This window comes from Platichthys flesus, chromosome 19 (assembly GCF_949316205.1).
Source record: "Platichthys flesus chromosome 19, fPlaFle2.1, whole genome shotgun sequence".
NCBI classification, from domain to species: Eukaryota; Metazoa; Chordata; class Actinopteri; order Pleuronectiformes; family Pleuronectidae; genus Platichthys; species Platichthys flesus.
In genome coordinates this window covers 13,344,661-13,359,104 of record NC_084963.1, presented here as the reverse complement: position 1 = coordinate 13,359,104, position 14,444 = coordinate 13,344,661, and the positions used below count along the sequence as shown (strand labels likewise).

Below are 14,444 nucleotides of genomic sequence, written 5' to 3'. Positions count from 1 at the left end.
CTTTTTAGAAGAACGAATATGGACCAAATAGAAGAGCACTTGGCAGAAGAGATCCGATAGTATGATCACTTGTATAACCTGTCACTGACTGGCGGATTTGTCCGCCAGAAAAAGGCTACGAGGAGCCGCAGTGGCTATGTAAATAAACAATCGACGAAGAAGAAAGAAGGCGTCTCTAAGGTCGTCTTCGACAAAAAGCATTACTCCGCCTAGTGTTCTGGCGCGGAATTGCTTTGTAAGACGCGCAACGGTTGGGGAAGCATGAATGAAAACGAGTCTTGCGCCACAGCGGCGTGAAAAGACGCAGACGCAGTCGCAGAAGCATGTTTCAGGCTTAAGTTTGTTTTAGTGTAAATAAATGATGGATTCTACACTGATGTGATAAAAATATTTGGATGTGATGTCATCTGTGCCTCTATATGCTGCTTGTTGCTTGTTATGGCTTATTGTAATATATTTTCATTACCAATGACACATCTTTAGATGTGTCATGCAGTGTTAAGTGAGGGTATTCAATTTTAGGTCACATTTGCATTTGCATTTTAAATGTTATTCTAGCATTTTCTGAACTTTCTTAGCTGTCTAAAGTGGTTAGTGTGGTGTGTTCCACACAGCAGGAGTTCCCCGAAAGACATCTACTCTGTCACGTCTTTGGTCAGATGTGAGAGCAGCTGCACGCAACCTTTAAAGGAAAGGGTTTTTGGCATCTCACTGACTCACGTTGACTTCAACATCTTCATGTCACACAAAGGGCTCAACCTGGATGATCAAACACCATCTCTCTAAGCAGTTATAGATCTAGTTGTGTAGCCACGCTCTGCTAGCCATTGTTGACCAAGCCGTCTGTTCCCATGCAACCTAGCATGCAGAGCACCTTCTTCACCACATTGATATTTGTCCCTGATCATGTACCCATGGTTTGTGGGACTGGTTGAATGGTCAGTGATTAAACTGACTGTCATGTTTGTGGAAGCTGGTGATAACCTAAGATTTTGGAGTAGGTGGTTGTTATGAAGGGAGAGCGTGGCCTAGGGGATAGAGCGGGTGTTCTGCAACAAGAGGGTTGCTGGTTCGAATCCCACTCTTTCCCATCTGCATGCCTAAGTGTCTTTGGCAAGATACTGAACCCCTAAATGGCCCCTCATAAATGTTGAGTGTACTAAAAATGTAAGTCGCTTTGGACAAATGCGTCAGCTAAATTACATGTAATGTAATATAATGAAGTAGAGGTAAAGACAGAACCTGACATGCATTTTCTTTCAGACAAGAATTGAAATCAAGATAAAATGTGATTTTAGTGAAGTAACCGGTGTTTCAAAACATACTTCAAAATGTATGAACCTTGAAGTTATTGCATGTTGTAAATAAGCCAGAAGAAAATGTTTTGCTTAAGTGAATATTAATTTCAATTTAAACTTGAAAGTTGGTTGGTTGTCTCAGTATGTTGGTCCATCAAAAGGATAGTGACCTATCCAGGATATACACCGTCTCTTACCCAATGTAAGCTGGGATTGGCTCTAGCCCCTCCTGTACAACCCTTAAAGAATACATGATGAACATAATAGATGGATGGATTAATTTTAAAGTAGCTCATCATTCTTTCCATTAGAAATTGGTAATAGCTGATTGTTATCCCTGATGTAATTTCTCAGATGCCATGTCACAATTATTCATCCGTTGTTTTAATTGTAACACTTGAGAAGAAATTTAGAAGTGAGTTGCTGAAGACAACCAGTGTTTGGAGGTGCCATTTTGCATTTATAATTGAATTGCCCACATGATAACATGTCCGTCAGTGTCTCATTTACTCATTTGTTAAATGATATACAATAGACTGTAAGTGGTTTGAGCACTTAGAATCCACTGGATCTCATTTACTCACTCAGGAAGTGAACTGGATGCTTCCAGTGTCCCTGTGCCCATTGTTGAACAACCTAGTCAAACAGAACAGCTGGAAAACTGTAAAAACCCTCCACTGGACCTTTTCCTCCATAGGCCCCATTCAACCATTAACCAGTGGACACGTTCCTCACCAGGGCTTCCTCCCTGCCCTTCCTATTCTTGGCCTGTAGCTACACAACACACCGCCTGCTGTATCCTACAGTGGTGCCTGTTGATAACTGAGGGCATATAGATGATTCCTATTGAAAATTGAGCAGAGCCAACAGGAAGCCAACCACTACAATCGAGAGAATAAATAATTCACTAAGCACTTAACTATTTCCTGTTGAATTTTTCTCTCTTTCCTCTTCATTTTTGTCCTCACTGTTCATCTCGCGTGCCTCCAGCTTGCATTCCACTCTGTTGCACCACAGCAGGACTGGCCTGTGGAGAAACGATACTTGGCTCTGTGTCTCCGCGGTTTTTGTTTTACAGTGTAATGCACAGTAATTCACTCACTATGTTGTCGCTTTTATGAACTAATAAGCCCTCATTCCAGACGGAATCACTAGTAAACAATGAACTGTCTATTTAAATGTATACCATAGCAGGGTGAAGCTTCTGTCATTTTCAATTGTACCAAGAATGAATGCAGCTGACTCTTCAAAGTACAGAATAGTATGTGACACCAATTTCAGCTGATGCTTTAAAGTGAGGTGAAATACATTTAATCCAAGTATGGCCCAAGCTTTTATCAAGCATGGTTAGGAAAATCCAATCTTGGGTCATAATTCAGTAAATATATGAATATATCCTATATATCCAAACTGAGCTAATAGTATAAAGACATTGTGTTATTATTGTAGTATTCTAAATATGGCCTCCACTAAGGAGGTTAGGTTTTCTTAGGCGCTGTTATACATGTAGAGGGTACCGACCAAGATGTCAAGCAAGTTTGTGGTGATAAGAGCTGACACAAGTGTCTGCGAGTAAATACAACACTTCCTGTCTCTGCCTGCTGCACCCGGCTTGCTCAACTCTTGCCTGTAAATGCGGAGGACTTGATGCTGTTGCAAAGGCGTCTGTGCGAAACGACTTCTGCTGTGTTGTGCATGTGTGAAAGGCAAACTGAGGGTAAACCCCATAGCCAATTCTAGGGATTTTACCCACAGGTCATTTCTTAAAACCCCTTTTAGTTTTCCAGGTAGTTTGTAGAGAGAAATAAAAGATTCCAAAATGTAATGGGATTAGTCTGTGCAGACTCCGCACATCATTCTAACTGTTCGTTGTCTTGTCCCGTCTTGTTGAGGAGATTCTTCCATCCTTTGATCCACTGTACAGTTTGCTCGGTCAGATGAGTTATTTCCCCCTTCTGTCTTCTTCCCCCACTCAACAGCTGGCCCAGTGACCTTTGTGACCCTTGTTGCAGTTTTTTAGCTGCCTCTACAAGCCCATATACGTGGGACTTGCACACACTTTCACTGAGTTCAGCAGGAGGTGACAGCTGTGTCTGTAACCTAAAACATAGCCTCCCCTGTATCCCTGTACCATGTCTTCATCCTATTCTGAGTGGGAGGGCAGGGGTGGGGGTGCGACCAGCTGTCCAGTATAGATCACACCTGTACTGAACAAGAACCAGATCAGTCTGCCAGTCTGACAGCACTTCAGTCAGATCTGGACAAGCTCATGTGTCACTGGTGCTCAGTTGTGTTGTCGGGATCAGCAACTGGGAACCTTGGATTTCCCTCTGAATTATTCTGCTGTTTATCTTCTGTCCAGAATTTGGGTCAGGTTCCAAGAATAGTACATACTGTATCTAAATATAAAGCTTTAGTTGTTAATGCACATTCTGAAACAAATCATTTAAAGAAAATTACCCGTGCAAAAGTCGGTGCAACCAGTTGAACCTAAGTTATTCACACTAACTTCATGTCCTGATGGTCTGACATGAACCGAGCACAATTTATATTTACACGGAAATCGACCCTTTACATGTTCTATAAATGGATAAAAACACAATTTACACTCTTTTGTTTGTTACCAGGTGTTTAGTGTTTCAAATAATTTGAAAAAGTCTCTCTGTCTCAGAAATGCAAAAGCTTAATTTTCTAATTATTATTTTATTTAAACATGATCATATTTGTTTTTTGATTTGCAATTTGTGCTCAAATGTCGAAGTCAGGATTCGGCAGCTCATCTTAATGACAGAACGTAACAAAAGCAATGATCAATTTTAGTGATCTTTAACGTCTACAACCTGAAAGAATTGTACTTGTGCGTCTGTGTTGTGGTAGGGGTTACCATGGACATGTCGGATTTCCTGGTAGGATACTAGATGTACCTGGATGACTTGAATCCATTAACAATCCAGTAATAATTAAGAAACAAGGTCAGGTCCATAGTTAATCTGGTAAATGAGAAAATCTGAGCGCACTGTGAAATGTACTTAAATCTATTTAAGGCGTATAGTATATAGTTGATTGTTTGTGTTTGCCATAAGCCCCCATAAATTTAGACCCTGTGTGAGTTCAGCAGCTATAAGACTCCCGGGAACTCTACTTCACAACAGACTTGTGTGAGACGTCTCCCAGGCGTTGTTCAGGAGCAGTTCAGACTGGAGTGTTTGTTTAAAATGTCCCCAAGGCCTTTCTGAGCATCTCAAAGTGTTTTAGCAATCTAGATGCCTTCAATTTAGATGCTTATGTTTATAAGCTAAATCCTTCCCTATTTATTCTTAGCAATCAATCTTAAGCGATATCCTCATTTTGCTTGTTCGTATGTCCTTCACAGCATCATAGAAAACATACAATTTAATCTTTTTTTGCTACCCGTATCAATTTAGAAAGGGAACAAACATGAGCCGAAATGTACATTGTAATTGTACTCAAGTGACAGTGAGGTTATATTGTAACATAAGCTGCTTTCAGACCTGCACTGAACTATTTGGGAGTTTTTTCCTAAATATTTCTAGAGGGGCTGTACGTGTGAACAGAAAAGTCGAACAAGACGTTTTGTGAAAAAATATGTTGATTTGGAAAGATAAGATAATCTTTTGTGAAGCAATAAGGGGGCCACTGGGAATCAAAAAGGAAAACATGTCTTGAATTATTGGGTCCAGACTGGGTAAATTGTGGTATTCATTTCCAATCCGACTCTTTACAATGCAATTTAATAGCAGTAAAAATCCAGATTTTGGCTTTAAAGAAACATTAAACTTGTGCATGAAAATATTTTGCAGGGGTTTGTGACCACACGGTGTTTAGGAAGTACTCCAGTACAAAGAGGTGTTGTGGCCTGGGCAGCTGAAAAGGGAAAAAGGGGAAAAAAATTACTGAGGTTTCTTTCAGTCTTTTGCTTGGTCTATGACTGGTCAGATTCAGAGAGAGAGACATTTCAACCAATGACATCACCACCTCGTAACTGTGGACAACAGCACGCAGGCATCAGGGGAGAGCAGGAGGGATGTTGGCCTCTCTATGGAGGATGGTCGCTGAGAGGCCTATATGACTATAACAGAGCATGTCACTGTATTCACCAAACCCCCCCCCCCCTCTGTCTGGTTTGCATTTTATTTTCTTCCTCCCTCTCTGACTTGCTCTCCTTCACCCTCTTCATTTCTTTTTGTTGATGATGTCATGCTGAGCCAGACGAACTCGAGAGGAAGAGGAAAGGGAGGGAGGTGTTAGAGAAGTGAAGCAGCGAGCAGAGTAGAATGGCAACCAGCCCTGTGTGCATGATAAACAGCTGAGCCACAGGAGCTGTCTAAGGGACCAGATGTATTGATCATTCCGGTGACTCACCATGCCGACGTCACCATATCTCAACCTGAAGTTGCAGCTGCAAATGCGCTCATGGTCCTTCTGGGCCTATTGAAGCTGAGATTGAGTGTGAGGGACCAGCATATTGTGACGTTAACCACATTCCCTGTACTCATGCCAGGAATAAGAGGTCAGCAGGGTCAAATGGATAGGATTATCTGAGAATTAAATATATATGGAGGCTGCTGCGCAATCAAAAGCATATGATCCGCTCAACACATTGCCTTCATTTAAAATCCTGCCAGGATAGCAGCATGGCTTGCGGCAAAACTGGCAAAACCAGCAAAGCACAGGTATGTTCGCCCTCAGGGTACAAACAAATCCTCACACACTGTCAGCCCGTGCTATGCTGTTCAGACACTATTTAGGTGCACTGAAGCAAACACTGCATCCCCTGTGGCTGTGATACAGAGAATTGATACAGGCAGCTGTTTAGATGAGCAGGTTGCCCCCTACTGAAAGGTCTTCACTTTGTGTAGTACCCTAGTCTGACTCCGAGCTCTTTGTCTCAAGTTCTTTTTTGTTTCTCTCGTTTTCTAAATCCTGCCCAGCTGAGCACATTCAGTTCATCAGTCTCTGCAAGAAGAGATTGCAAACTGTCAAACAGAAGTTTTACTTTGAAGTGAAGTAACATAACTGGACCACAAATCAAATGTGGAAATAGTCTATATTTGTCTTGCATGTCTTCCTGTAATAAGGTTATATCGTATCTTTGAACAAAGCTTTTCTATTTATGGAGATAAATAAATTTCCCTGTCATGTCTTTTTGAGGGATTTGACAAATTTGGATTTTTGAAATAGCTCAATGCAGGATGAAAGTCATGAGACATGTTTCCAGTAGCTCAGTGCAGGGTTTCCCCCAGCACTATCTTGTTAAGGCGGCCGCCTTAACAAGACTAGGGCCCCGCCTTGACTACCAATGTACTGAAAAAAATATTGGTGATTGGTCCGCTAACGCCAGCATTTCGGAATGGAAACTTCCTGTTCCATTCCCTACATCACAATAAACCAAAATCACAACTACGACTCTATAATTCGTGTGACAAGTGTGTTAAGCCAGCAGCGTTGTCCGGCTGACGGTGGCTGGTTAGAGCACTTACGGCACGTGTGTACGGTCACATACTGTTATAACGAACTTTCATAACGTGGCTAGCGGGCTAACCACCATGCTAACTGCGGTGGGAACAGCGCAAAAACCCGCTGACTTTAATCCCACGGCTCATGACACTCTTTCTCAAACACCGTCAGGTTAGAAGCAAACACTTTAGATCGATACTAACTAACGGTAGTAGTTAGTATCGGGTGTCCCTGCTGACTGTGTGTGGAAGCTGGGGGGAAGCTAGCTGCCTCCGTGTAGCTTCAAGCTGTTGCAGCTGTTGAATTAGCAACGCAGTTTGGAAACAAGACCGGGGAACCGCTGCGTTAAGACACGATAACATAAGCATTATGACCCGCTGGGTGTCACTTTATTCAGCAAAAACTGTCGCGTCAGCAACATCCTTTTTCTGTTAGCTGCCATCGTTCACTGTGTGTGAGGAGCCGGGAGGACGTAAATAAACCAGCGTGGACTTCTTCTATATACCTCATGAGGTAGGCTTCTCTAAGCTCGACTTCAGTTGCGCCATCTACTGTTCTGGCGGTGAATTGTTTTCACAACAAAAAGGCTCGTAGAACTATAAATCAAAAAGGGTCCGTCCGCTCCGTCCGTCCGTCAGTCCGCAACGGACTCGGAGTAGCATACATTGGCCTTAAGCTGCGTAAATGTCTAGTAATATCTCGATTTTAATTGGTCCATGAATGATATGTAACGTAAAGGCTTATGTGGCATACCATTTACGTAAAAAAGGCACAAAGAATGATGCTTATTTGCGTACATGTTAAATCATACAGAATCAGGTGCGCATGCGCGAAAACTTTTTTTTTCTTGCCGTCCACAATGAATAGGCGGTTAATTTGAACGGAATCCGACATCACAAACTGTCATCTTCAGAGGCAGCTTGATTTTTCTTAAAAACCGGCTTAAACCCTATTTTGTAGTGTCTGCATGTTTTCCACAACATTTGTACCTACTGTTGTTTATTTATATTGAAATAAACAGTTGTTTATTTCATTCATGCGTACTGGCATCTTTGAGCAAAATACCCCCAAAAATTTTCGCCGCGCCGCTACGCGCCGCGCCAACAGCACCGCCACCTGCTTACCACCTTGACTGACAGATTTACTGGGGGAAACACTGCAGTGGTTTATTTAATCAACCATGCACCATAAGAAACTTACTAGCTCCTGCAAAACATCAATTGTTGATACATTTTTGCAGCAAACTGAGATAAGATAAAAAAAAAAAGCAGTGTAAAACAAGAGCCTGAGGGGTCATGCATGCCTCATCACAGGCATTTGTATCAGGAGGAAACGACACTGGATAGTACGTTCACATCAACATATTTAATGAGACACAACCGTTCTTGGCTGCCTCAACCAACTTTGGCTTTCGCTCAGAGTGAGGGATGACGAGGATTAGGGGTGGAGGGAGAGAACAGTGGAGTGGATATCTGTGAGGCATGTGGATTGATGGTACAGATGAAAGCGCTGCGCGGCTGGAATTCTAGTTTGTGGTATTCTACTGTTGTCGATTGCGACTCAGCATTCAGTGTTTTTAGGCTGATGGCCGTGGAATGCCAGATCCTGCTGTCATCGCGCTGAAGGGAGATTATTGCAGATAGAGGCACAATTGTGTTGCTGATAAAAACCCACACTTCCTGCTGACTCCCACCATTGTCATTAGCATCTATCTCTTGATTCATTTTGTTTGGGAGATGAAGAGTTGGGACTGAGAGGTGAAGGGGGACCTTGAGCCAGCTTGAGAACTCTTTCCTCCTAAGATACAATCAGCAATCCCTACACTGAACATTTGGAATTCAGCTAAATGACTCTGCTATTATGAACCCTCTCTCAATAATATATCATAAAGCAAATTTAATCTCAGCATTAACTAGAGTATTTTATTATAACCACAGTCTTCTCCCCCGTTCTGCTCTCTCTTTGTGCACACGTATGCACATCATGGACAGGTGGGAGATCTTTCCCAGAAGATTTATGCAGGAAGCGAAAAAAGCAGCTTAAAAAACGGGTGTTACAAATACTTATAACTTATTTACACTCACAAAAATCTGGTGTTATCCTCATTAAAGTTCAAGATTTGTTTTTGCATCTCTCTGGCATTGAGAACTGCACTTGAGCATTTTTTTTGCCGAGTGACATTGTGCGATACACTTCAGTGTGCTTGTGCCATCTGTTTTTTTAATCTAATTTCTATGTGCCCCCTCTGAGAATCTGTCGTCATACGCCAACCACTCAACCTTTTCTGTTTTTCCTTCTGTCGACAGACTCGCAGCGGTCCCATCTCTCCTCTTTCACCATGAAGCTGATGGACAAGTTCCACTCACCCAAAATCAAGAGGACACCGTCAAAGAAGGGCAAGCTACTGCAGCCTGAGCCAGCAGCCAAGAGTACTGAGAAACCTACTAACAAGGTGTGTGTACAGAAAATGTATGTGTTGTGGGAAATCCTTCTCTTTCCCACCTATTCACTGCCTTTGTTTACTATTTGTGAGGCAGTTGTTTTCCTGCCGTAATGTTTTGTGCTCTCATATCCCATTGTTTCGGTGTGTGCCCAAATATCCCTGCTGGTTCCCACCGCTTCCCAGTCCCTGTGGCGGCTGCGTGTGCTTCAGCAGGTGTCTAAATCTGTAAAGATGACTTGAATGGAATTGGGCCACTTCCTGAATGAACTCCTCCTCCGCCTCTTAAGGCTTCTAGTGTAATGAGTAAATTCCCCAGCAGTCCTGCCGTGAAAGAGAGCCTGAAAAAGCTGTAGAAGCAAGATTGCTCCAAGCCACATCAATTGATAGATGGTGCCTTGAACTGTGAGCAAACCATGGGAGTCATAAAACCACAGCAGAGAGCACAGACTGCTGTGATGGTCCAAATACTAAAGAGGTTGTTCAGTGATTCGTATTTCACTGTGTTTGTGTTGTTAAAGAGCTTGTCATTATTATGATAATGTCACATAGGTTTTTGTACTGTAATTCTGAGGCACTATTTTCTTTTTATTGTGTTTTTTAGAAGGTCAGTCGACTGGAGGAACATGAGAAGGAGGTGGTCAGTGCCCTGCGCTACTTCAAGACCATTGTGGACAAAATGGTTGTAGAGAAGAAGGTGCTGGAGATGCTTCCTGGCTCTGCTAGCAAGGTGCTGGAAGCAATCCTGCCCCTGGTTCAGGTGGAAGCCCGGGTACAACAAAGGTGAGCACTAACGTTTGATAGAGAATTGAGGATAATATTTGAAAGGCTTCATTCCCTGGAACCTATAAACCTTATCTTTCCAAGATGGATAACTGTACAACAAACCTTGCTCCCTGATTGCTTTCCTTTACAACATAAGATAGTCTACAATATACAGATTTGTCGAATCATTCTTATGAATTCTGCCTTTCACTGTAACTTACCACATAGCTGCCGTGCACGCAAGACATGTTAGAACTAGCATGATGTTGACTACCGCTCACTAAGCAACTTGTGAAGAGGGACATCCCTTGCCGCAAGCTGCTCTGGACTTGATGCGTGACGTCTTTCAAAATTACGTTCACATTTGAATCACTGTCGATGTGGCACATTATCAAAAATCCTACCTTCAAGGGATGGAAATAAATGCCACCTCTCAGACACTGTATTTTAACTGATTTAATTTGTTTTGCTATACTTTCTGCGAATGACATCATCCCCCTTCTGTGAAAGCACCCTCAGATTTGTATGGACTGTCAAGACATGTTAGAACCTCTCTGTCTTTGTCTTTGCGACTTTTCCCATCTGTCAATGCAGATGAAGTATTGAGGTCAGAGGTGGCAGGTTTTTTAAACTAGTATCTCTGTGTTTAAAAGAAGCTGATGGATTGTTGCCGCAACATTGAGAGGCAGCCATCTCTGGGGATATGACCTCAGTCTGATGGAGACAGACCCCAATAGATCACAGTAGAATGTTGATGTTTTGCTGCAGCTTAGACTGCATGCAGCGACTTGAATACACTACTGCCTCAAGCTAGTCAATTCACAACACTTCAGATGTTTGTTTGGTAAATAAGCTGCTGTACATGCAGTCGCCATTGTGTGACATACATTGGAAAAAAAGATGTTATAAATATTGTTAAGTTAGTTTTGCCATCTGTTTAGCATGCACAATGTTGAATCACAGTTATTTAACAGTGTTGTTCACTTCCACTGTAGTGCAGTGATTTAAATCAATACTGGTCAAATAAGTAGGTCAACAGTGGGTGTAACTCCTACTCACTGTCTGACACAGGGTTGTGTTGAATTAAGTGCTTATTTGCCAAAGTCAAACTGACTGGGCACTCTATGTGCAGACTTGTTACAATTCCACAATTCCTACTGGGCTCTGGTGTAACCTACAACCTTTAGCTCATGTAATCTTTCTGGGTCAAACCTCTCCATCCTCCCAATTGCTCCACCATCCCTTAAATCCTTACGCAAGCGCCTGTACATAGCTGTTTCCCACTCATATTTGGGCTAAGCTGTGGAGAGACAGTGGATGGATATTCCAGCACTGTGAATCAGCTGCAGCATGTCGGTACAGGCCTGCGCCACACCTTAGTGTTGGGTTTGAACAACACCCTGCTTCCTTATGTGGTTAGAGTGAGCTTATTACTTCTGTGTTGTCAGGAATCGCCTGCAGTTCCACAAGAAAGTCACCCTAAATATGTAGTGTAATAGATGATAAATGAAGCTTCTCATGTTTTCTTGTTTCTACTTGATTTTTCTCACCTTCGGTTTAACGTGTACTTGTCCAATTGCTTTTGTTCACACCCCTCTTTTGTGTTGTCTTTAATCATTCTACTCTCTGCACCTCCTGTTTCTATGCCTGCTCTCACCGTCATGCTCACCACCATGCTGTCATCATCTCCATTTTATCTGATTCATGTATTCCTCTGTCCCGTTCTCCATTGCCATGTTCTACTCCTACCCTCACCCATCCTTACTTTCACACCCTTCCAACAGTTCTGCACTGTCTTCCTGCCATAACCGTGTGTACCAGAGTCTGGCCAACCTCATCCGTTGGGCAGACCAGGTGATGCTGGATGGCATTGACCTGGAAGACAAGGAAAATGTGGCATCAGTCACAAGTGTCATCAAAGCAGTGCTGGACGGTGTAAAGGTAGGCCCCTCATTGGACAAAATGTGTGAATTGTCTCGTCTTAATCCCTATATCAGCTGAAGCTGGCTTTGTTGTCTGTCTATGAATAGGAACTTGTGAAGCTGACCATAGAGAAACAGGAGCAGCCATCACCCACCACACCCAACAAACCAGCACCACCTGCTATCACAGCAGAATGGTGAGTCCAAAAATACTGCTTTCCTGAAACAGCAACATCCAGACACTCAAAGTAGCTTGTTCACTCAGACAACTTTTATGTGCGAAGCAGCGTGTCAACAGAGTTGCCCTCGATAGATCGGGAGCAGGAGCTCTCGAATAAGACCGCTCCAGCAGTTGTCCCCGCAGAGGTTGCCCCTGAGATACCAGATGAAGAGGAAGCCCCACCCAAACCCCCACTTCCCGAAGCAAAGATGGCAGAGCTCAGGTGAGGACCCTGTTCTCTGCAGCTGTACTACACTGCACCCTCCCTATTTTGAGATGCTCTTTGGCAATTAAGGAAGTTAATGCTTAAAAACAGGTGATTGCCATAGTGAATATTAGACTTAGAAATTAATTCTGCCGGAAGTTCTCTGGTACTGAGCTGCTCCTTCATATATTTTGTTGAAGTTGTTAGTCAAGGTCTGTAATCTTTGCAAGACTTAAATATCAGTTTTTTTCTTTTCTCAGTTCAATCCATTTTTTTTCCACTCATTGAGCTGCAGAGATGTGGATTGGCAGTTATGTGGCGACACAAATGTTGTGACTGTTCTCCACTGTATGGACAAAAGCAGAAGAGTCCGTTCTGCATTTATTCTCCACAGTTGTTTCAGTTCACATCGAAGTTACGTGAAAAGGTTTAGACACCAAATGAGGAATAGGAACCGCGTTAAGGATATGGGTATTGAAAGGCAAGTCCCTCGTATTTTGTTCATTTTCACTGATTTCGACCTACTGCAAGTTTGAACATCTGAAACTTTATGGTAGTTTAAAGGATTTTGAAAATAACAAATATTTGTAGGTGAATTTCGATGCGCCATACACTCTTCACATTTAGAGTAGAAACAAATCGCAGCTCTGGAAAAGAGAGGTGGAATCAACATGAAGTGATGGTAATCTGTTGCTCTATTTACTGAAACAGATGAATTATCTGGCCTCACCCAATATTGATGAAGAGAGGAGAGCGCTTGTTGCTTGATCCTATAGCTTCCACTTGGATACAGCCTATAATTTCAATAACCAGAAGCGATGGCTAGAGAAAAATCTATTAAATCTACATATAAACTTTATATCGGACTGCTTCGTCTTCTACCCCAAAAGCTTTAAAATATGATGTTGTCAACACCACAAATTGTGACTGGTTAGACGTGTACCCATTGAAAGAGAAAGCTTGAAAATAAAAGGGATAATATCACTGAGAAATTCCATTGCTGATCTGATGGATTCAATTTTGACAAATATCATTAAAGTGCATATAAGCACGAAAAAAACGCTCCTTGTGCAAAGGTCTTACTAGTCATTTCCCTCTCAGCCCAGCTGCTCATCCATCAATCCAAACCCAAAATTCTCTAAAATCTTCCACTTTCACGCTTAAGCCAACTTTGGTTTGTTTGTTGTTTGTCTCTTCCTCTCTTACTCTTTCTGCTGTCTCTCTTTATCTCTTCCATCCTTGGTTTCCCTTTGGATTCTGGGAACAGAGCTCAGTTGAATGCTGATGCCGGCCAAAGGAGACCCTCTCAGAAGGAGAAGTATGTTAGCCTATAGGATCATCAGTCTCCATTATAACATCCCACCCTAGACCCCCCCCCCCCCCCCCCCCAACCCAATCCAACCCAAAAAGCTTCTTGATTGGATGACAGTTTTTCTTGACTTGCATGGTTGCATCATTCCAACGTCTGTGTGTGTCATCCTCGGTACTCCTCAAAGAACTCATCATCCAATCAGATGACCGTCCAGTGCATGAGAATGTGTGACTGACCTCTGCACTGTCTTTTCACTGGCCTCCATATCATGGTGATTTATGTTCCCGCCCTTTGTCGCATTTTGACCTGGTATTAACTCACTGAAAGAATTTTGGTTTGACAAGCAGAACAACTACTTGTCAGAGCTGAGAGAGGCTAACATGAAATACGCTCAACTTCATCTCACACTTTTTCCGGGGGTGATGATGATGGTGTTTGTGTGTTAATGTATTGATACATGGATTTGTGTGTGCATACATGTCTGAGAAAGTGTGTTTTTTTCTGCATTGACTTTGCCTCAGGGCGTTTCTGCTTTGTAATTTTGCTGTTTATCTCATCTATAGTCCTCCACCAGCTCTTCCCCCAAAGAAGCGTCAGTCAGCTCCTTCGCCCACACGGGTGGCAGTGGTTGCACCTATGAGCCGCGGCTCCAGTCTTCCCTGCAGTGTTAACAGACAGGTAAGGCTGTAGCTCCAGCTCATGATGAGATTTCAGACTTTCTGGTCCATTTATAACGTACCTTCATTTTCAGTGGAGGACCATTCCAACACAACATACAGGAAATGAATAATATTTGTAATAATT

At 42.6% G+C, this 14,444-nt stretch overlaps 1 protein-coding gene across 10 annotated transcripts in view; it reads left to right on the top strand.

The window, feature by feature from the left end:
* rapgef1b (Rap guanine nucleotide exchange factor (GEF) 1b) overlaps window positions 1–14,444 on the top strand; it is a 43,136-nt gene that overhangs the window by 13,882 nt on the left and 14,810 nt on the right. For 5 of the 10 annotated variants that reach the window (XM_062412431.1, XM_062412432.1, XM_062412429.1 and 2 more), the window contains exons 2-8: window positions 9,083–9,228; window positions 9,821–9,999; window positions 11,766–11,922; window positions 12,012–12,100; window positions 12,188–12,346; window positions 13,596–13,646; window positions 14,204–14,318. In XM_062412431.1, coding sequence (XP_062268415.1) covers window positions 9,083–9,228; window positions 9,821–9,999; window positions 11,766–11,922; window positions 12,012–12,100; window positions 12,188–12,346; window positions 13,596–13,646; window positions 14,204–14,318 — 896 coding nt within the window. The remainder of the gene's footprint in view (window positions 1–9,082; window positions 9,229–9,820; window positions 10,000–11,765; window positions 11,923–12,011; window positions 12,101–12,187; window positions 12,347–13,595; window positions 13,647–14,203; window positions 14,319–14,444) is intronic. The other 5 variants (XM_062412436.1, XM_062412438.1, XM_062412433.1 and 2 more) reach the window with 3 other exon arrangements.